The sequence below is a fragment of the Phacochoerus africanus genome, chromosome 5 (genome assembly GCF_016906955.1).
Source record: "Phacochoerus africanus isolate WHEZ1 chromosome 5, ROS_Pafr_v1, whole genome shotgun sequence".
In the NCBI taxonomy this organism is placed as follows: domain Eukaryota; kingdom Metazoa; phylum Chordata; class Mammalia; order Artiodactyla; family Suidae; genus Phacochoerus; species Phacochoerus africanus.
Genome location: NC_062548.1, coordinates 60019820 through 60044561, shown reverse-complemented (window position 1 = coordinate 60044561; position 24742 = coordinate 60019820). Strand labels below are relative to the sequence as shown.

The 24742-nt window shown below is 38.3% G+C and overlaps 1 protein-coding gene across 1 annotated transcript in view; it reads left to right on the top strand.

Moving 5' to 3' along the window:
- The window catches only part of VWA3B (von Willebrand factor A domain containing 3B), a 222067-nt gene that overhangs the window by 100169 nt on the left and 97156 nt on the right, over nt 1-24742 (top strand). Inside the window, 2 exon segments of the mRNA XM_047781500.1 lie at nt 12761-12859; nt 17775-17957. Of these exon segments, the coding sequence (XP_047637456.1) occupies nt 12761-12859; nt 17775-17957 (282 nt within the window).

Genomic DNA, 24742 nt, shown 5'->3' with positions numbered 1-24742 from the left:
TGGTATAGCCAGCCCTAAGGTCAGAGAAGCACAACCTGGGCAGCACCTGCCTGGTAGGTTGGTCTGGGTTATGATCCAAGGTTGCTGCTGGAGCAGATGCGAAACAGGTGCTGCTTGCTGACTGGCTTCCCTGTGGTTCTCATATGACTTACTCCAGCTTTTCTACCATCTCTCCAGCCATACCCCCAACATGGGCTTGTCAATAAGATTCAGAAAGAAGCCTTGTTCTTCTGCTAACCACCTGAGCTACATTGCTGCTGCTCAAATGCAGCAGCAGTTTTTATCTCTTTTTCTTAACTTTTTATTTTGAAATCATTTTAGACTCAACAAAAAGAGTAGCAGAAATAGTATAGGGAGTTTTAATACACCATTCATCCAGCTTCCCCCAGTGTTAAGTTGGAACATAACCATAGCACAATTGTCAGAACAAAGAAAATTACATAGATATTGTAAGTAAATTACAGCCTTCCTTCAGAGTCCATTCATTTTTTCACTATGTCCCAAGATGCAGCCTAGGATCCCACATGGCATTTAGTTGCAGGGTGCCCTTAAGTCTCCTCCAGTTGGACAGTTCTCAGTCTTTCTTTGGTTTTAATGACCTTGACACTTTTGAAGACTGCTGATCATCTGTTTCATAGTATGTCCTTCAATTTAGCTTTCTTTGGTGTTTTCTCATTATGAGATTAGTGTCATGGATTTGGGGGAGGAGATGACATGGCATTCTCAGTGCATCATATCCTGTGGTACATGACCTTGACAAGCCTTAAAATTGGTGGTACTGACTTTGATCACTTGGTTAGTGTGGCATCTGCCAGGTTTCTCCCCTATAAAGCTACTCTTTTTTCCCTTTATAAACAATAAATGTTTTGGAGGAGATTCTTTGAGGCTCTGTGGATATCTTGCTTCCTTAAACTTTCACCCACTAATTGCAGAATTCAGTGGTGGACCTCCCCTACAGCAGTTATTACTGTGGTGTTCTAATGGTGGTTTTCTATTTCCTTCATTCTTTTATTTGTTGAAATTTTTCTATAAGGAAGAGCTTCCCTTTTCATGCCTTTTATTAATTAATTCAACCATATAGAGAATGGCCATCATTAATAAGTCCACAAATAACAAATGCTGGAGGGGGTGTGGAGAAAAGGGAAGCCTCCTGCACTGTTGGCGGGAATGTAAGCTGGTACAACCACTATGGAGAACTGTATGGAGGGACCTTAGAAAACTATACATAGAACTGCCGTATGACCCAGCAACCCCACTATTGGGCATATATCCGGACAAAACTTTCCTTAAAAAAGACACTTGCATGTTCATTGCAGCTCTATTTACAATAGCCAAGACATGAAAACAACCCAAATGTCCATCAACAAATGATTAGATTAGGAAGCTGTGGTATATATACACAGTGGACTACTACTCAGCCACAAAAAGAACAAAATAATGCCGTCTGCAGCAACATGGATGGAACTAGAGACTCTCACACTGAGTGAAGTAAGTCAGAAAGGCAAATACCATACAATATCACTTATATCTGGAATCTAATATATGGCACAAATGAACCTTTCCACAGAAAAGAAAATCTTGGACTTGGAGAAGAGACTTGTGGTTGCCAAAGGGGAGAGGATGGGATTGGATGGATTGGGAGCTTGGGGTTAATCGGTGCAGACTATTGCCTTTGGAATGGATTAGCAATGAGATCCAGCTGTGTAGCACTGGGAACTATGTCTGGTCACTTATGATGGAGCATGATAATGTGAGAAAAAAGAATGTGTATATGTATGTGTAACTGGGTCACCATGCTATACAGTAGAATAAAAATTGTATTGGGGAAATAACAATAAAAAAAATTTTTACAAAAGGAGAATGGTATTTAGAAACCAAAATCTTGGCACTTCAGTTTGTCACTGTTTCAGGCCTTCTCAGTGGTCAGAGATAGGAAATATACATACAGTGCCTATGGGTATACAAATATCTATATTTCTGTATCTATGTGTATTTACATTAAAAAGAAAAACAAAGCCATGGGTTCCTACTGATATGAACTTGTGCTTGCTGCAATATAGAGCCAGAAGGATTCATTTGTAATGAAACTATTTGCTTGTTTGTAACTTCTTTGATGGTGAGAACCAGACCCTCACTATCTATAATGTGTTTACTTATATGTTCAACTCTAGCACACATATGAAGCAGTTTCAGAATTACAAATCCATATTCAATGGGAAATAAGGTTTATCAGCTGAGGACACTGCGCAGTTAGTTCTTTTTCTCTTTAGTCTTAGAATATCCAGTCAAGACTGTTTTCTAAACGTGCTAAGTCCAATATTTTTCTACCCAACCCCTTCAGTGTAATTATGATATTCATGTGTAATATAGTTAGGTCATTGGTCACAGTCTGCATTCCATCTTGCCCCCCCATATCCTAGTTGAATTTATACCCTGTAAAAAACACTCTTTTGGTGCAGAGTTCTATAGATTTTAACACAGGCATAGAGTCATGTATTTACACCACAATATTCAAAGATGATAGTTATATTCACCCGCCCACCCCCCCCCCCGGATTTCCTCATGTGCCCCTTTGTAGTTAACCCCTACCCTTTTTTGGTAACCAGGTAACCAGTGGTCTTCCTGTTCCTACAGTTTATCTTTTCCAGAATGTCATATAAATGGAATTATACAACATGTAGCCTTTTGGTTCTAGCTTTTTTCATTTGGCAAAATGCATTTAAGATTCATCCAAGTTGTTTCATGAATCAAGAGTTCCTTTTTATTGATGAATGGATTCCATTGTATAGTGTAAAACTGTTTATCCATTCTCCGTTAAAGGACATCTGAGTCATTTCCCATTTGGGGCACTTATAAATAAAACTGCTGTGATCATTTGCATATAGATTTTTGTGTGAATATATGTCAAGAACTGTGAAGGGTGTGAGACTTATTTTATTTGCAAACAAACATGAATGGGGGCGGGAGACTCAAGCCTCCTAGGTGAGAAACAATGGACTTCATTACTCACAGCAAAAGCAGTAGCCAGCACATGAGCGTTTTCTTGCACCAGTTCCTTGAACTGCAGTTCCCATGGGGTGGTATGAAGAGGGCCAGGTGACACTTGCAGACACAGTAGTTGTGTTAAAGGAGAGTGACCCTGAACTTAGGGAAACTTAATTTTCTTTAATGGTTTGTAGGCACACTTGTCCTCTGGTCTAGAGCTAGATATTATCTTCATACTGGATAATAAGCATGCTTGCCCTTTGCTCTGGAGAGAAATGTTACCTGTATCTTCCAAGGCTGTTTGCTATATAAACATCCTTGAAAAGATAGACCAGAGCAATGGCAGTGCCTCTGCTTATAAGATGTATAGAAATGCACGTGACACACAGAGAATGATTTCCCAACAAGTTTTCATTTCCCTTGGGTACAAATATATAGATGGAAATTAGATTGCTGGGTCATATGGTTAAGAGTTTGTTTAACTTTATAACAGGCTGCCAAACCATTGCATTCCCCCTCGCACTGTATGGAAATTCCAACTGTGTTACATCCTCTCCAGCCCTTGATATTGTCAGGTTGTTTTATTTTAACTGTTCTAATTGGATAAGTACGTATGGTGGTATCCTATTATGGTTTGAGTTTACATTTACCTAAATCGTCTTGAGCATCTTTTCGTAAGTTTCTTGTCACCTAGGTATCTTCTTTGGTGAAGTATCTCTTTGGATCTTTTGCCTGCTTTTTGAGTTGTTTGTTTTCCTATGATTTCTGCCAAACCCAAGGCATCCAAGATTTCTCCTGGTTTGTTTTTAAAGTGTTAGAGTTGCACATTTATGTTTAAGGTCCATTTTGAATTCATTTTTATATGAGGTGTGAGATGAAGTCCAGCTCTGTTTGTTGAAGTTGTTATCCTTTCTTCCTTTGCTTCTTTGTCAAAATCATTTGACAGTATCTTGTGTGGGTCTATTTCTGGGGTCTCTGTTCTGTTTCATTGAACTAGTTGTCTATTCTTTTGCCAAAGTCACATTGTATTTACTACTGTAACTTTCTACTAAATCTTGAAATCAGCTTTGAGTCCTCTAACTTCTTTCCTCTTTGCAATTTCTTTGGTTATTCCTTTGATCCACCTTATAAATTTTTGAATTAGTTGTTGAAGTCTACAAGAAAATAAATTGGGATTTTGATAAAGATTTCATTGTCTATACATCAGATTAAGGAGAATTGACATTTTAATACTGTGCATTTCTTTACTTATTTAGATCCTTTTTGTTACTATTATAAATGGTACTTTTTACATTTTAATTATCACAGTTGACTTTTGTAATAAACAAAAGTCTCGTATCCTACACACTGGCTAAACTGACTTGTTCTAGACATTTTGTAGACTACCTGGGATTTTCATTGCTGTTATCTATAAGCAGAGATGGTTTTTGTTTCTTTGTTTCTAATCCATATGGACTTTATTTCTTTTTATTGCTTTAATAAATTGTCTAGGACTTTCAATGTGATGTTAAATAGGAGTGGTGAGAACATACATCCTTGCCTTGCTCCTGATCTTAGAGGCAAAGCATCCAGTCTTTCACCATTAAGTACTTTGACAGCTGTAGGCTTTTTTTTTTTTTTCCCCAGATTTGCTTTAGCGGGCTAACAAAATTCCCCTCTGTTTTTGGTTTGCTGGGAATTGTTATCATAAATGAATGTTGAATTTTTTCAAATGTATTTTCTGCATCTGTTGAGCCTCTCTGTAGTCTGTTCATATGAAGAATTATGTTGATTTATTCTCCAGTGAGAACTGGCCTTGCATTTCTGGGATAATCTCCACATGTTCATGATTATCCTTTTTATATATTCTGCATTCAGTTTGCTAGTATATCTGATGGAGGATTTTTGTGTCAATGTTATATGAGGGGTATTGGTCTGTAGATTCCTTATAATTGGTTTCTAACTTTGGTTATCAGGGGATGCTGGCCTCATAATGTGGACTGGGAAGCAGTAATGCTTTTATTTTATTTTATTTTTCTGGGAAAGACTATGTATAATTAGTGCTATTTCATCCTTAACTCTGGTAGGACTTGTCACTGAAATCATCTGGGCCCAGATTTTTCTTTGTTGGAAGAATTTATGCTACAAATTCATCTTCTTTAATAGATTCAGAACACTTCAGATTATTTATATCTCTTTGAGTTCATTTTAGTCATTTGTTTCTTAGAAGGCAAGTGGTTCATTTCTTTCAAGATGTCAAATTTATAGACATAGAATTGTTTGTAGTATTCCCTTATCAGTCTTTTAATCTTTGTGGGGTCTATAGTGATGGTAATAGTAATTTTTTGGTTCATGCTCATGACATGCAGAAGCTCCCAGGGCAGGAATCAAACCTATGCCATTGTAGTGACAATGCCAGATCCTTAACCTGCTGAGCCACAAGGGAACTCCTGATATTGGTAATTTTTGACTATTCTCTTTCTTGGTCAGTTTGAAGAGTTTTTTTCCCCCCAATTTTATTGATTTTTTTTCAGAGACAGTTTTGGTCACTTTTTAAATGTTTTTAATTTCACTAATGTCCCCTCTTAGTTTCATTATTTCCTACTTCTACTTGCTTTTTAAAAAAACAAGGTTAGACCTTTCTTTTTTTGATCTGAGAGTTTAATGAAATATCCCTCCATGCACTACTTTAGCTGTATCCAACAAATTTTGATAAATTTTTCTAGTCATTTTCATTCAGTTAAAGATGTCAAGTCTAAGAACTCTGCCTAGTCCTAGGTACTGAAGATTTTTTCCTATTTTTTTTCTCAAATTTTTATAGATTTACATTTTACATTTAAATCCATGATTCATTTTGAGTTAATTCTTGTATGAGGTGTGAGGTTTAGGTCACGGTTTATTTTTTTGCCTATAGATGTTCAAAGCTCCAGCACCATTATTGAAAAAGCTATACCTTCTCCACTGAATTGCTTTTGCTCCTTTGTAAAAAAAATTAACTGGGTACATCCGTGGATCTCTTGTCTGGATTTTCTGTTCTGTTCTATGATTCTATCTCTTCCCAACCCACTGAGTGAGGCCAGGGATCAAATCTTCATCCTTTTTGACACTAGTTGGATTCATTTCTACTGCGCCACAAGGGGAGCTCCTCCTGATTTTTTTTTTTTAAGCCAGATTTTTAAAAGCCTGATTTAAAAAATTATATACATTAATTTCTTTCACTAATATTCTCTATTGTTTCGCTATTGAATTTCATTGATTTCTGCTCTTATATTTATTATTTCCTTCCTTCTGCCTCTTTGATTTTATTTTGCTTTTTTGTAGGTTCTTGAAATAGGAACATAGATTATTGATTTGAGATACTTCTTTTCTAATGCTGGCGTTTAGTGCCAGAAATTCCCTCTCAGCACTGCTTTAGCTCATCTCACAAATTTTCATGTAATTTTTTATTTCCCTTGTGATAGACCATGAATTATTTAAAGCCTGTTCTTAAATTTCTGTGTGTTTGGAGATTTTTGTGTTGTTTTTCTGTTAATGATTTCTGTTTTGATCCAGCTATAGTCAGAGGACTTGCTCTTATGATTTAAATTCTTTTATATTTGTTAAAGGTTGTGTTATGACTCAACCTATGTGTTAAGTGTTTGTGTGGAAAGAATATGTGTTCTGTTGTTGGGTGGAACGTTTTATAGATGCTAATTTGATATAGTCAGTCAATGGTATTGTCCAGTTTTTCTGTATCCTTGCTGATGGTTCAGTAGTTCTATCAACTGGTAAGAGTGGGGTATTAAAATCCCCAACCATATTGTTGATTTGTCTTTTGTTCCTTCCAGCTCTATTCTGTTTTGCTTCATGTGTTTTGAGGTGCTGTTGTTTGATGCATACACGTTTAGGCTTATAGTCTACTTGGCAGATTGATCTTTTTATCATGTTATGTCCCTTTTTGTTCCTAGTCATTTTCTTTGCTTTAAAGTCTACTTTTTGTGGTATTAATAAAGTTACTTCTTTTTAAAAAAATTAATGTTTTACATAATGTGTTTTTCTATCGCTATACTTTTGACCTATCTGTGTTGTTATGTTTGAAGTGAGTTTCTTTTTTTTTTGTTTTTTTGTATTTTTTGGCTTTTTAGGGCCACAACCATGGCATGTGGAAGTTCCCAGGCTAGGGTGGAATCGGAGCTACAGCTGCCCACCTATGCCACAGCCACAGCGACATGGGATCCAGGCTGCATCTGCGACCTACACCACAGCCCACGGCAACGCCAGATCCTTAACCCACTGAGCGAGGCCAGGGATCGAACCTGCATCCTCATGGTTCCTAGTCGGGTTGGTTAACCACTGAGCCACAAAGGGAACTCCTAATGTGAGTTTCTTACACACTGTACAGAGCTGGTCATATTTTTGTCCACTCTCCAGTCTCTGTCCTGTAATTGGTATATCTAGACTATTTACATGTAAAATAATTACTGATATTTAAGGCTTAAGTTTCCCATTGTGCTGTTTTCTCTGTATTTCTTTTGTTTCTCGTTCTCTTATTTTTCTTGCCTTCCTATGGATTATTTGAAAAAAGTTTTAGCCACCTATTCCGATTTACTTGTAATGTTTTTGAATGTATTGCCTTATATAGTTTTATTCATGGTTGACCTAGGTGTTTACACACACACACACACACACACACACACACACACGTACATGCACATACATATTTTTAACTTAACACAGCCTACTAATATTGATGGTTTATCACTTCAAGTTAAGTGTACAATCCTTCCTTCCATTTAGATCCCTTTACTCTGACCATTTAAAAACTGTAATTGTCTGAAGTATTTCTTCTGCATGCATTATATACCATATTATGTGGTGTTAAACTTTTACTTCAACCATAAAACATGATTAAAGAAGCTCATGAGGTTGCAGATTGTCTCTCATGTTTACTTTTGTATTTACCCATTCCATTGTTCTTTTTTCATTTAGAAGTTCCAACTTTTTTCCTATTTTGAGAGCTTCCATTAGCTATTAAGTGTGGGTCTCCCAGCAATAAATTCTCTTTGTTTTCCTTCTCTTCAACTTGGGAGGATATTTTTTACCAGATATATGATTCATGGCTTGCAGTTCTTTCCTTTCAGCACTTGAAAAATACTATACCATTTCCTTCTGGTCTCAATGATTTCAAATTAGAAACTGATGTCATTTGAATTGATGTTCCTTTATCATTAGTGTGTTGTTTCTCTTTAGCTGTTTTTAGGATTTTCTTTGTCTTTTGTTTTTGAGAAGTTTAAATGCAGTATGTCTTGGTGTGGATTTCTTTGGTTTTATCCTATTTAGGGTTTGCTCAGGTTCTTGAATTGTAGTATTTAATGGGTTGTTTTTTCTTTGTTTATTTGTTTTAGGGCCGCACCTGGGGCATATGGAAGTTCCAGGGCTAGGGTTCAAATTGGAGGTATAGCTCCTGGCCTATGCCATAGCCACAGCAATGTGGGATCCAAGCTGTGTCTGTGACCTACACCACAGCTCACAGCATTGCCAGATCCTTAACCCACGGAGCAAGTCCAGGGATTGAGCCACATCCTCAGGAATACTAATCAGGTTTGTTACTGCTGAGCCACAATGGGAACTCTGCAATGCTGGATCCTTAACCCACTAAGGGAGGCCAGGAATCAAACCCTCATCCTCATGGATAATAGTTGGGTTCATAACCCATTGAGCCACAATGGTAACTCCAGTATTGTTACTTCATGAATGTTATGTAACTGGAATCATATACAACTGATCTTTGAACAACATAGTTTTGAACCACATAGAGTCATATATAAGTGGATCTTTTTCAACAAATATATACTACAGTTCTGCATGATTTGTGGTTGGTTGCATCCATGGACATGGAACCACAAATACAGGATCAAGTGTAAAGTTATACAGCTTTTGACTGCACAGAGGATTGGTGCCCCTAACCCCTGTGTGATTCAAAGTTCCACTGTACTATGTACACTTGTGGGATTGGCTCTTTTCACTCAGCATAATTCCCTGGAGATTCATTTATGTTGCTGTGTGTATAAATAGTTTATTTCTTTTGATTGCTGAGTACTATTCTATGGTATAGATGTACCAATTTATTTAACCATTTACTCATTGCAGAGCATTTGAGTTATTTCCACTTTTTGGCTATATTTTATGAAATTCATGTTCAAGATTTTGTTTCAACATAAGTTTTCATTTTTTCTAGGATAAATATAGAGCAGCACACTTGTAAGCTTGTTTTAGATTTACCTTGCTTTTCCCTTACTAGATCCTTGAAGTGATAACTTAAGATTATTTACTTGCCTTTTTCTCTTTTCTAATGTATGTATTTAGTGCTCTAAAATTTTTTAGCATTGCTTAGTGCGTCCCACAAATTTTGATATAGTTTCATGAATTCCTTTGGGGTTTGCTCAGTTTCTGGAAACTATGCCTTTATATCTCTTGCCACATTTGGAGAGAATTAAGCATAATATCTTCAGGTGGTTTTCTAGCTCCATGCTTTTTCTGATAATACAAATATTAAGTCTTCTGTTACAGTCACATACACACCTAAGGCTATGGGTTCTTTTTGTTTGTTTGCTTGTTGTTTTTCTTTAGATATTTCCTCTCTATTGCTCAGATTAGATAATTTCTTTTGTTAAATGTTCCAGCTGACTAATTCTTTCCATTGTACCCTCATTCTCATGTTGAGCCAATGTACTGATTTAAAAAAATTTTTTTTCACTGTATTTCTAAGTTCCAATAGTTCCATTTGGTTCTCCTTCATGTCTTTTATATCTTTGATGAGACTTTCCATGTCTTTGCTGATGCTTTTTGTTTTCATTTGTTTCAAGCTTGTTGATAATTGCTGGTTGAAGCATTTTTATTGTGGCTGCTCCAAAATCTTTGTCAAATAATTCTAACATCTCTGTCTTCTTGGTATTGGTATCTGTGGTCTTTTTCTCAGGTTGAGAGCTTTGTGGTTCTTGGTATGATGGATTGATCGAATCCTAGACATTTTTCTTTTATGTGTAGCTGTGTCACTATGCTGTACAGTAGAAAAAAAATTGTATTGGGGAAATAACAATGAAAAAAAAAGGTTCTGGATATTATTCTAACCTTCTATTTCATTGGCTCTGTCTGACACTGCTCTCTCAGGGGATGGGTGGGCCCTGTCTCATATTTGCAGGTGCAGCTCAAAGTTCAGGTTCCTCACTCAGACTCTGTTCACACCTAGTGGGGACCTTGTTACTTCTGGGTGAAAGTGGACATCATTGAGCAAGGAGGATGTGTTACAGTTGGTGTAGATGAAAGTCCTAGCTCACTACTTGGCCTCCTTAGATACCATGCTAGCAGAAATATTAGGTCATTTATTTTATTTATCCTACTTGGTATTATCTCACCTTCTTGGATCTGTGGGGTTGTGTCTGTTATTGTTTTTGGAAAACTCTTAGTCATTATTTTTTTCAGGTATTTCTTCTTCTCTTTCAAAAATATTTGAAATATTTTTCAAATATTTCCCTCTTCTCCTTTGTTTCCAATTAAATATGTCAGACCATTTGATATTTTTCCACAGCTCTTTGGTGCTCTTTTCTGTTTTGATTTGTTCTTTTTACCTCTTTGTTTTTCAGTCTAGGTAATTTCTACTGATCGATCTTTATGTTCACCAATTCCTTCCTGTTTTGAACCTACAGTTGTCCCTCTGTATCTGCAAGTTTTGCATCCATGGATTCAACCAATCTCAGATGGAAAAACAAATTTTAACTCCAGAAAGTTCCAAAAACCAAAACTTGAGTTTGCTGCACATCAGCAACTATTTACATAGCATTTAAATTGTATTAGGTATTATAAGTAATCTAAAGATGATATAAAGTAGAAGTGAGAATTGTGTAGTCTATATGAAAATACTATGTCATTTTATATAAGGGACTTGCATATCTGTGGATTTTGGTACCTATAGGTGGGGGCTGCGGGGATAGGCTCTTGGACCAACCCTTGCAGATGTTGAGGGACAACTGTACTTATGGGCCCTTTGAAAGACCTCTTTATCTTACTACTATGTTTTTTTTTTATTGTTAGCATTTATATTCTATCATTTCTTAAGGTTTCCCTCTCTGCTGAAATTAGCCACTGGGTCTTAAATGCCATTCACCTTTGCCATTAGAGGTTTTACTGTAAGAATCACAGTTGTTTTAAATTTTCTCTCAGATGGTTTCAGCATCTGTGTCCTACCTCTGAGTTTGTTTCTGATTGTTACTTTGTCTCTTGGAGTATTTATTCTTCTATTTAGTATGCTTTGTTGTTATTGTTGGTAAAATTTGGAATGGTGTGCAGATGAGATAAATATTTTTTATGCCTGGAAATGAACATGCCTTTCTATTGTGTAGCAATTTAAAATTAATTAGGAGTTGGGCTGGGTTTGAAGTTTGCTTGTTATTGCTTCCTTCAGTACCCCATATTCCTCAAATTCTTGCAGCAATACTTTGTGTCAGGGTGGGGGGTGATGGGCCAGAAGGTTGTCTACTCTGCCCTCCACTGGATTTTGATTTTCCTCTTTATGTTGGACCTCAGAGAGAGCTTGTTACTTGTTAGTTGATGTTTCTATGTGAGTGATGGGGGTGGGTATTCTCTGAATATGCCTCCATCTTAGTTGGGTATGGTGTCCAGGGGTTCAGGGGTCGAGGGGTGTGGCCTTCTCAGTATCTCTGAGCCTCACACCCAGCCCTGCTCCTCTGTAGGTATAGGGTTTGTTATTTACTCCTTCCTTTCCCCAGGCTTCTTGGGTTTTGACCACTGCCCTAAGGCTGAGCGTGTTTGTTGCTACCCCCACCCCATAAGCACACACAGATTAAGGCCTTTGTTCTGCAAGGAAGAGAGAGGAGAGGGTCTCTGTAGAGATACACGTGTCACTGTTCCTATCCCCCAGTTCTGCACCTGAAGAGCCTTTTCTAGACTCCCCTGATCTATTCTGTGAGCATCCTATAAGGTTTGTGGTGAAACCACCTTCAAAAGAGTGCTGATCCCCCCATATTTGTGGCCTCTTGCCAACATACACCTGGCCAGCCTCTACTGAGTCACCAGTCACCCCAGCCGAACTGCTGGCACTAGTGTCTGGCTGCATCCTGTCCCTAAAACCAGGCTTGCATCTCGCCTGACTCTGCAGGTGACCACCTCTCCCCAGGTTTAGCTGTTCTGTGACCTGAGCCCCCCATGGGCCTAACAGAAGTCATGCATGTATTGTGTGTCTGGCTTCTTTTTACTTGGAGTTTTGGAGTGACACACCTCCCAGTGCTCTACATCCCTGGGCAGAAACTGCAGGTGTTTTAAAATATTACAGTTTCTTTCTTTACCTCCAGATTGCTAATATCACCACACTCACATTTCCCGAATATTGGGTGTCACAAATAAATCCTGGTTTGAAACAAACATGGTCCCCACCAGAGTATATTCATTCAGGCTGCGTGTTTAAGCCGTGCTGACAGCTGAATGAACAGTAACTAAGTTAGTGCCTCCCACAGAAACACACAAAGATAAAACTGAATTAAGAGCTTTGTCATCAGGACAGGAAATCCATCGTCATGGCTCCTAACTATCCTGGAACTGTCTGCATGGACGCTTTTATGACACATCCAGGGATTTGGCTTCTTAGAACTTCTGGGCTTAAATTATTATCTCGGTATAATTGTAATTTATCTTGGATTTCACGAGTACTTTTCTTTTTGGAAGCAGAGAATAAATAACACTTTCTCGTGAGATCTTTCTTTGAGATTCTAGGATACACTTGTGGTCTTTCTCTTTTCTGTAGGTTGGAAGTTCCACAAACACCCTGAATGCCCTGAAAGTTGCTTTTGCTGATAAAGAAACACAAGTAATCTACCTTTTGACAGATGGGAGACCTGATCAGGTACCCGTTGAAGTGGGGAACAATGAGGGGCTCGCTAATACTGGAAAAGTGTATCATGAGGGTGGGTTTTGGGAACTTTCCAATTGCTGTCAAAGAGCCGTTGAGAGATATTTGCTTGGTTTAGGGACCCAGAACGGAGATTAAAAAAAAAAAAAAAGCTGCACTGAGAAATTCCTTTGTCTGCTGCAGCACTGAGGAGGATTTAGGTGACAGTGAGCATTCTCTGGCTGACAGGACACACGCCAAGATCCCAAGGCCTGGAGACCAACCCCATGAAAGGAGACGTCTGCCTTCCATGGAAGACTGGTTTATATTTTACTATACACTAAGAGTGAGGAGATTCCTTTTGATTTTTTTTTCTCCTTTGGGGACTCTGAGTCTAAACATGTCACTGCACAATGTCTTTGGTTTTGCTCCTAATTTTAACTTAGTAATCATTTCAACAAAAGCATGCCTTTCTGATGAATTGTTCTTTGTTTTGTTTAGCCTGACTGGAAAATATTTGAAAAGTTTTAGTGGAGTCTGTTCATCTTCTTTTGAGCTTTGTGAATGAAAGACTAATGCTCTGGGCATTAAATAAATATACGGCTGTGCGGGCCAGTACAATGTAAATTAACCGCTAAAGTGAATTAGTATCAACTTGTTTCCTTCATTGTGAAGTGTTTGCATGTGAGGACTGCTAGGCAAATATTGTAAAATATCCTGTGTCACGCAGTCCAGGGCCTAAGCACTAAAGCAACAGGATTTTACTATAGTGGTAGATTTATGGCTGAGAAGTTGTATATAAATGGAATGATTTTCCTATCAACTTCACAATACTTTCTATTCAGAGGCAATTTATTGTGCCTTGTTTATGGTCCCTGTGTGGTGCCAAGGTTGGCGATGACAGAGGTGAATAACATCCTGCCTTAGGGAAGTTTATGCATTGGGGGATGTGCTTGCATATACAGTCAATGATGACATGATCCAGGGAATGGGGTTGCTTGTGTGACAGGCTGGGTGGAAGCCCAGTGATGCACTCTTCCATCCAAGATGTAGAGAGAGGACCAGGCGAGGCGCCACTGAGGAGGGATATCTCAGCTGTGTCTGGAAGGAGGAGAAGGAATTTTCCAGACAGAGGAGATTACTGGTACCCTAGACAGAAGGAACAGAGGTGTGAAAATATGTAAGGCACTCAGGGGAACAATCCAGGAGTATGGGCAGTGAGGGTAGAGTGTCAGGCCTGAGTCTCAGAGGTGAGGAGGGGGAGACTGTGAAGGTCCTTGAATGTCACTTGGAAAGGGTGGGCTTTACCTCAGTGGGGACTGTTTGAGGAGCAGATAGTCCCATCCATCTGTAATTTATTTACTTATTTTTATGTTATGGCCACACCAGTGGCATATGGAAGTTCCTGGGCCAGGTACTGAACCTGAGCCACAGTTGAGCCCTGTGGCCCCTGGGTGGGAATTGAACCTGCACCTCTGCAGTTCCAAGCTGCTGTGGTGGGGCTCTTAATCCACTATGCCATGGTGGAAACTCCCACCTGTACCTTAGAAATAGACCTCAGGGGAACTCCCTTGTGGCAGTAGTAGTAGTAGTACTACCTGGCATTAAGGATCTGGCATTGTCACTGCAGTGACTTGGGTTGCTGCTGTGGTGCAGGTTTGATCTCTGGCTCGGGAACATCCATATGCTGCAGGCACTGCCAAAAAAAGAAAGAAACATGCCTCATTGGTGCCAGGGAAAGACCAGATCCTGAGCTGGTGAGCATCCACCTCAGGAAGGAAGATCAGGAATGGGGAGGAGGGGGGCCCTCTTCAGAGATGAGACCATAGAAGTAACATCAAAGGACTTGGTAGCCACATTGGGAGCAGGAAGAGGGGCGCTGGGTGAGGAGAAGGTGGGAGAAAGTGAGAAAGGGGCCAAGATGACTGATTTCTGGTTTGGAGTAATTGTTATGAACTGATTGAAATTTAAAGGAGAGACTTGGGGGTTGCTAGCGGAGGAAGCTGAGTTTCAGCAGCTGAAGTTCACAGCTGTCCAAAAGCCCCTGGAAATGTGGGGCTGGCATTTGGGGAAGACGTAGGCTAGAGATTCTGATTTGCAAGTCATGCGGACAAGGGATCTTATTCTTTTAAATAAATTCTAACCAGTTTTATTGGAATTTAGAAAATACAGGTAAGCATGTAAGCATAAGGAAGAATAAGGTGTAGATCATTCATAATTCAGTTTCATGTTCTGCTCTTTCTCATTTAATGTAAGCAGTTTCCTCAGTCTGAGAAACTCTTCAGAAATGTCATTCTCAGTGACTGCATCATATTACATTATATGGATTTAATAAAAATTACCTTAAATGTTGATTTAATTTTTGAAGAATAGTACATTCGTGTGGTACAAATTACAAAGGTACAAAAGGTACAAAAGGATACCTGGAGACAATTCTGCCTCCATCTCCTGTTCACCAGCTAAGGGGCCATGTGTATTACCTGTTTCCTGGATCTGTCTCAGAGATAGTTTGTTTTGCAAAAAGATATGTGTTTACATATAGCTTATTTTAAAACATGTAAATGGTTTTTTACATGCACAATTTACATGCACAATTCTGTACCTTTATTTATAAAACAGTATGCCTCCTATTGCTTAATATCATTTCATAAAGCGCTTCCTCATTTTTTTAATAACTGCCTATTATTCCATCACACGACTACTTACTTAGTCATGTCCCCTGGAGATGAACATTTTAGATTGTTCTCAGTCTTTCTGCTGTACACAAGGCTGCATACATCATTTTGCACATGTATGAATATCTTTGTAGTATAAATTCTGTGAAGTGGACTTGGTCAAAGGTAGGTTTTTTTGTTTTTTTTTAAGATTCTTTTTTTTTCCTGACTTTTTAGGTCAGCACCTGTGGCTGCAGGGAGGCTGCAAGGGAAGAGCACAAGCAGAGCCCTTAGCGCCCAGCACATAGGAAGTGCTCACAATGGAAGCTAGGTTGAAGGGAGGGAAGGCAGCAGAGAGGGCTTTGTTCAATCTCTGAAGTTAGCAAGAGGGATGGGGTCAGCCTTTCAGCTGGGTTAGGTTGCTTTGTGGTTTGGAAACCGGCTGATGGGGTGGGCTTATGGGTAGAGGCAGGCTGGAGGCTGGAGCCAGATACAGAGTCTGAAACTGTGTGTAAATGGTGGCATTTCAGCCAGACCCTGCGGGACCACTCAACTGGCTGCCTCCCTGGGCAGTATATGAGCTGCCCAAGGCCTACCAGTGGTGAGTCCAGAGTCCTCTCTCCCTCATTACTTTGCCTTCCCAGGGCTTCTAGCAAACATGTAGAAAAGGTTAACAGTCAAAGGATAGGACCTGGAAGGGGAGAGTGGGCTGAAAGTGTCAGCTGGGTTGAGTCAATGAAAGAGGGACTGAGAAATGCAGAAGAAGTAGGGCCAGTAGATCAGGAGCAGTTTCTGAAGGCTCTCAACTGGGTGTGGTGGTGCTGGCAGAGAGGTGACAGGTGACAGGGCAATTCATCATTTCCTCTTTCCTGTGAGTCAAGTAATCTTTATGGAGAGACGATTTTTACCAAGAGACAGTCTTTATTGTAAGCAGGGGAACAAATAATCTGGCACTGTTTCTGGTACTAAAAATTGTCTTTGAATCTAGCCTTATTACTTAAGAGATTGATGACCTTAGGAAAATTAATGTTTCTGAACCTCAGTTTCTCCATTTTTAAGTGGGGTCCATATCTATACCTACTGTGCCAAATAGGGTTTCATATTATTGAGAGAAAAAGCAGGAGAGCAGACAACTAATGGCAGAAACAATGGAGAGATTTATATTCCTCTGAATAAGAAGGCTAGACATCAGTAGTCTAGATTATAGTGCTGCTCAAGGATGTCTCCAAGAAACAGGCTTCCTTTGATCTTCATGCCTCACCATCTTTGTGTGTGACATCTACCCTCAGGGCACAAAACTGTGGCTCCACTTCTAGGCAGTGTCCATTTTCAGGGATGGGAGATGGTCGGACATTAGCTTTTTGTGGTTCCATCTTTGTCTTTTTACTGGCAAAAAAACCCACCAAAAACCAAAAACAAACACAAACAAACAAACACCCTCTCCCTTGGATTTCCTGCTTATTACCTCAATGGACAGACCTGGGTCACATAGCCACCCCTGCCTGGAAAAAAAAAAAAAAGTGTCAGAAGATGAGTTTGAGTTTTGATGTGTGTATGTGTTGTATTGTATTATGTTTGATTGCTTATTTGTTTTTAACTGAGTATTTTGCTGCCATGAAAGAAAACCAGGACTCTGACAGTAAAAAATGGGGAGACGTCAACTAGCAGTCTTTCCAAAACTATCTCGCAAGATGGTTGTGAGGATTAACTGAGATATTATGTCCCCAACAGAGTGCCTAGCACATGGAAAGCCTCCAAACAAATGTCCCTTTTTTCACTCTGTGGGAGGCACACTGGCCACAGCCTATCCAAAGCTGAGACTTGCTCTTTTGGAGTAGATGGAAGCCACTTGGAGATCTGGTGGGCTCGCTGTGTACAATCCCAACAGCCAGGTTGTCCTTCCCATGATCCCAGTACCTTTAGTTCTCTGAAGTAGAGCCCAACGCTTTAAAAGCATGGATTCTAGACTTGGTCTGAAATTGAGTAGGTTGGTTAGTCAAATATTTCTCCCAGATTTTCCCCACTAAGCTGTGAGCCCTCAGGGGGCATGAGCTGAGCACTGGTCTTCATACTCACCATCTGGCAATGTCTGCTTTGTTTATTGACTTGCATTGACACCTTTCCAAGAAGCCACTCTCCACAGCGTAAGGAATTGCTAGTTGAGAATTCCACTATCTAGAACAAATACTAAAAGTTTTCATGTCTCTTTTCCCCCCTTCTCTTCCTCTCCACCTCCCCCCCCCCCCGCTTTTTCACCTCAAAATGTATGATTTCAGCCACCTGAAATGGTTATAGATCAGGTGAAAGTTTTCCAGAAAATTCCTATTTACACCATCTCCTTCTGTTACAATGATGAGATTGCAAATGGATTTTTGAAAGAGGTTGCTTCTTTGACTGGAGGAGAGTTCCATTCTTATAATTTTGGCTGCAAGGATCCCTGCCCTCCAGAGGCTGTTCAGGTAAGAGCTTAATGGGATGAGAAGAAACTGTTCACTTATTAGAGCACTAATGGGTGGTGGCCCACAGACAAGACTTTAGTTGGGAAAACAGCAACCACAGAGACAACTAAGTTGAGAAAATGAATCATTTAACAGTGAGTGTACTACAAAATGTGGTCTACAGACCACCTGAGCAGGGGTACCTATGGAAATGCAGATTCCTAAGTCCCACTTCAGAGCTACTAAATCAGCCTCTAGGCATAGAGGCCCAAGTATTTTAATATATTTTGTTTTTCTTCTAAGCTTTTTATTATCAGAAACAAATGCAAAAGTAGTATAGTGTATGGACTATGTACCTGTCAGTCCAATTTAACAGCTATCAACATTTTGCCAAACTTCAGGAATCTGTATTTTTAACAGACATCCCACAGGGGTCCATAAAGTTTGTTAACTACTACCTGTTTGCAGACATTAGTGGGAAATTTAAAAAATTCAGTTGCAAGGAGTCTTCTAACTCCTCAGGTTGTATAGCCATGTGACCATCTGATAAAGCATTTCTTTCTAATGGACTAATGGGAGAAAGTAAATAAAATTCCATCCTCCAACCTTCCATTCTTGACCTGAATATATGCATTTCAAGAATGCCCTTCTAGAGAATGTGGTTTTTGTCTTCTTGTCTGCTCTGAGGCGTGACTAAATCCAAGACAAGCCAGAGTACTGATTAGTGCTTACATGTGAGGAAACTACCAGAGTCTGGGGAATGAGTCATCCAAAAGGATTGGAGGGAACAAACTGTAAGCCGACCACTGCCGTCAGTTATCCTGGAAAACCTCATAATCCTATGGGCATTGGGTAGAATTTAAAGAAGCATCTTGCTTCAGAAGTGGGAGCAACCAAACACTGCTCCAGTTCTGTCTAGAAAATCTTAAATGCAAGACCTGAAAGGATCAATCCATTTCTAGGGAGCTTAGCTGCATCCTTTGACAAAACCTAAGAATTGTTATAGGAAAGCACAAATATCTACTGCTCAACAAAGAAAAATTGACAATTTCTGACATCCAATCAAATAGTACCAGGTATGCAGAGAAATAGGAATATACAAGTCCATAATGAAGAGAAAAAGCAAACAGACAAATTAAAACATGTGTAACTGACTCAGGTTTAGTGTTAGAGCATTAAAATAGTTATTGTCACTGCATTTGATACATTCAAAAAGTTAGGGAGAGACACAGAAGACACAAGTAAGACACCAACTTATAGAGAAAAAAACTACCATGTATGAGATGAAAAATACATGGAGTGGAATGTACAGCAGATCAGACATTGCAGAACAAAAGATTAATAAACTGCAAGGCAGCAATAGAAATATCCAAAATGGGAGTTCCCGTCGTGGAGCAGTGGTTAACAAATCCGACTAGGAACCATGAGGTTGCGGGTTCAGTCCCTGGCCTTGCTCAGTGGGTTAAGGATCTGGCATTGCTGTGAGCTTGGGTGTAGGTTGCAGATGCGGCTTGGATCCCTCGTTGCTGTGGCTCTGGCATAGGCCGGTGGCTACAGCTCCAATTAGACCCTTAGCCTGGGAACCTCCATATGCTGTGGAAGCGGCCCAAGAAAAGGCAAAAAGACAAAAAAAAAAAGAAAAAGAAATATCCAAAATGTAATATAGAAAAGAAAGAGAATTGAAAGAAACAAACCAGAAAAATAGAAAATAAGGCATCAGGGAGGTGTGGAAAAATTCAAGTAGCTTAATAAATATAACTGAAGCAGTAGTGACCAGAAATTTTACAAATTGGATTAAAACTGTAAACCCACAGATCCAAGAAACTCAGTTTCAAGCATGAAGAAAACTGCACCAGACTAAGTGAAGTAAGTCAGAAAGAGAAAGACAAACACCATGTGATATCACTTATATCTGGAGTCCAATATACAGCACAAAGAACCTTTCCACAGAAAAGAAACTTTTGGACTTGGAGAACAGACTTGTGGTTGCCAAGGGGGACGGGGAGGGAGTGGGATGGACTGGGAGTCTGGGGTTACTAGATGCAAACTATTGCGTTTGGAATGGATAAGCAATGAGATACTGCTGTATACCACAGGGAACTATATCTAGTCACTTATGATGGAACATGATGGAGGATAATGTGAGAAAACAGAATGTATATATATGTGTGACTGGATCACTTTGCTGTATAGTAGAAATGGATGGAACACTGTAAACCAGCTATAATGGAAAAAATAAAAATCATTCTAAGAAAATAAAAAATAATGAAAAAGGAAAAAAGAAAAAAAAAACTACACCAAGTTCCTTCAGAATTAAACTTCTCAAAAGTGATGACAAAAAGAAAATTTTAAAGAGGGCAAGGAGTTCCTGCTGTGGTGCAATGGGATCAGTGGTGTCTCTGCAGTGCCAGGACACATGTTCAATTGCCCAGCCCCGCACAGTGGGTTAAAGGATCCCGCATCGCCTTAGCTGTGGCATAAGTCACAGTTGGGGCTTGGATCTGATTCCTGGCCTGGGAACTCCATATGCCATGGAGTAGCCAAAAAAGAAAATAAATAAAAATAAAAGAAGGCAAATTATGTAGAGAGGAACAGAGGTGAGTATGACAGCAGATTTCTCATCGCATGCAAGTGAAAAATCTGTGAAATGGCATTTTCAAAATACTGAAGGAAAAAAACTCCCAGCGTAGAATCCCAGTGAAAATATTTTTCAAAAAAGGGAAATTAATAAAGATATATAAAAGCCAAAATAATTAATCACCAATAAACCTGTAGCACAAGAAATCTTAAAGGGAATACTTTAGGCAGAAGGAAAATCATTCTAGATATAGAAACAGATCTGTACTAAGGAATGACGAGCAAAGGAGATGGTAACTGCTAGGTAAATATGTAATATTTTTCCCCTTGTTATTTAAATTTGATTATAAATTACTGGAGGGACTTTCAGTTCCAGACATAATGGAGTAGCCCCGTTCCTCCTGGGCCTTCTTTCTTATAGCTAAAAAGCCCTGGACATAATACAACAAACAAGCAAAGGAAAACTCTGAAAGATTTAATAAAAAAGATGGAAAGCCTGGGGACTTCAGAACTTAAGGAATGACATGGCATGAGTCCTATGGGTTTTGTTATTGCCTTCCATGCATCCCAGGTAGGGCACTGCCAAAGCCTCCAACCTGGAATCTCTAAAGGCATAGACCAAAAAGAAAGAAAAAGACCCAAGAGCAGCCTATTCCCCCTAGCTTTGCCAAAGGACTGGGAAGCGGGTGGCCTCACAACAGAAAACCTTTTTTTGGCAATAGCTGTCTTACCCCAGCCATACGCCAAGGGAAAAGCTACAAAGTCTAACAAAGTAGACTTAAGAATAAAGAAAATTTACATAATAACAAGAGGATCAATCCACCAGGAAGATATAAATGTCCCAAAAGTATGTGCACAAATCAATACAGACTTAAAATATAAGAAGCAAAAACTGATAGAGCTGAAAGGAGAAAGAGACAAATATAAAATTATAGTTAGGAACCTCATACTCCCTTCTCAGCAACTGACAAAATCAGCAAGGACAGAGAATATCTGAATGATAAAGTAATCCCACAGGATCTAACTTACCATAGATATAATATTCCCAACCATGGTAGATGAATACATGTTTTTATTTTTGTTTTCCCTAGTATTCATGAAGTATTTATCAAGAGAGGTCATACAATGGACCATAAAACAAACCTAAGATAATTTAAAAGGATTGAAATCACACAGAGTTTGTTCTCTGCCCATGGTGGAATCAAACTAGAAATTAATCATGGAAAAACAGGAGTTCCCGTCATGGCTCAGTGGTTAACGAACCTGACTAGTACCCATGAGGACACAGGTTCAATCCCTGGCTTTGCTCAGTGGGTTAAGGATCTGGCATTGCCATGAGCTGTCTGCAGGTACGGTCCTAAAAAGACAAAAAAAAAAAAAAAAAAAAAAAGGAAAACACAGCAAGAAAATATGTAAACACACGGAATTTAAATAGCACAACCCTAAATAATCCATGAGTCAAAGGAAATTTCTCAAAGGCAATAAAAAATACATAGAACTGAATAACAAAAACACACATCAACTCTGTGGAATGAGGCTAAAACTGTGTTGGGAGTGAAATTTATAGTACTAAATACTTATGTTGGAAACAAGAAAAGATACTGCATCAACAGTCTTGAGTTCCTACCCTAATATGCTAGAACAAGAAGAGCAAAATAAATACCAAACAATCAGAGGAAAGGAAACAATGGAGATAAGAGCATAAATCTATGCAATTGAAAATAGGAAAACACTAAAGAAAATCAATGAGACAAAAAGCTGTTTCTTTCCAAAAACTCAAGTATTTGATAAAACCTCTTAGAAGCCTGACAAAGACAAGAGTAGACACTAAAGCATTAATGTCGGGAATGAAATAGACATCACAATAGATCTTGCAACCATTAAAAATACAGTAAGAGAACAACAAACAACTTTGCACTCATAAATTTGACAACTTAGGAAAGAATGGACCATTTCCACACACACACACACACACACACACACACACACACACACAAACCCCCACTAACTACCAAAAGTCAACCAAGATAAAATGAACAATGTGAATAGCACTAAAATTATTAAATAAATTGAATTTATATTAAAAGCTCCTAAAAAAGCAATACTCAAGCTCAGATGGCTCCATGAGAATTTTACCAAACATTCAAAGAAAGATTAAACCAATTTATTTTAAGAAATAGGAGAGATCACTTCCTAATTCACTTTATGAGGCCATTATTACCTTGACACCAAAACCAGAAAACAATATTTTAAAAAAAAATACAGACCAATATACCCATGAACATATATGCAAAAATTCTCAATAAAATGTAGTAATTTTAATCCAGCAGCATATAAAAGAATTATATATTATTACCAAGGGGGATTTTATTCAGATATACAAGGCTTATTGACATTAGAGAATCAATTAACAGGCTAAAGAAGAGAGGTCATTTGGTCACATCAATTGTGCAGAAAAAGCCTTGACCAAATGCAACACCTGTTCATAATAAAAAACTATCAGCAAGATAGGAATAGAGGGGAAATTCTTCAACTTACATTAGCATAATACCTACAACTAAATCTTACTTAATAGTAAAATATTGAATGATTTCCTCCTAAGAGCAAGAAAGTGACAAAGGCGTCATCTCTCACCACTCATATTTAACATACTACTGTCTGTCCATGACAACAGGGCAAGAAAATAAATAAAAGTCATACAAATTGGAAAGGAAGAAATAGATCTGTCCCTATTTGCAGGTAATATTGTCTACATATAAAACCCCAATGGAGCTCCAAAAAAAAACCCTCCTAGAATTATTATGTGATTCAGCAACGCCACTGGCTATAAGACCAGCACACATAAATTCAATTAAATTTTGGTAAAATAAAAATGAACATACGAAAGTCAAAATTAAATATTCAAAATTATTTATGATTGCTCCACAGAAAATGAAATACTTAGGTATATATCTTAAAATATATGCAGGATTTTTATGCTGAAAATTACAGGAGCCTGAAGAAAGAAATCAAAGAAAATCTAAATAAATGGACAAGCATATACCATGTTCATGGATTGGATGCCTGAACATAAAAAGAGATCTATTTGATCTATAATTAATTCAATTCCTTTCAAAATCCCAGACATGTTTTTTACAGGCACAGTCAAGCTTATTTTTAAATTTATATGGCAAGTCATAGGACCTAGAAAAGCCTAAAAATATTGAAAAAGAAGAATAAGGTGTGAAAAATAACTGTTTACAATATTAAGGCTTACAGAGTAGCTTTATTAATCAAGGCGGTGTGACTTTGGTGGAGAAATAGATACGTAGACCAATGAATAGCGTGTAAAATCCAGAAATATACCTACACAGTATACCAAACCAATTTTTCACAAAGGTGCAGGAGCAATTCGTTGGAAGGAGGAGATCCTTTTTTTAAAAAAAATGGTTTGAGCAATTGGACATTCATAGGCAAAATAACAAACTTCAACCTAAACCTCAACCTTCTTGCAAATATTAACTCAAAATTGATCGTGGACTTAAATGTAAAACATAAAACTATAAAATTTCTGGGAAGGAATATTGAAGAAAATCTTGAGGATGTCGGGCTAGGTAAATAATTTTTAGTCTTGAGACCAAAAACATGATCCATAAAAGAAAAGATTGATAAGCTGGGTCATCAAATTAAATCCTTTTACTTTGTGAAAGGTCCTATTAAGAGTATGAAAAAACAGTTTACAGACTGGGAGCAAGTATCTGCAATTCCATTTTGGGAAACTAGGTGAAGACTACATGGGACCTCTCTGTAGTATTTAATACAACTGCATGTGAAAGACAATTTATCTTTTTAATTTAAAAAGATAAAGCAGAAAATAATAATAAACTCAACATCTAGAGGTAAATTGCTCGAAAGACCCAAATTACCAAAATTCTCTCAAGAGAAAATAGATAACCTGAAAAGCCCTATAACTACTCAAGAAATTGAATTTGTAGTTAAAAACCTTTATGCAAAGAAAACTCTGGTTCCAGATAGTTTCAGTGCTAATTTGTATTAAACATTTAAATGAGAAAATAATAGCAATTCTACACTAACTCTTCTAGAAAATTGAAAGGAGGGAATATTTCCATACCCATTCTGTGAGGCTGACATTAACCTGATACCAAAACCTCACAAAAACATTATAGGAAAAAATTATTGACTAATATTCCTTATGCATACAGATGTAAAAAATTCTAAACAAAATGTAG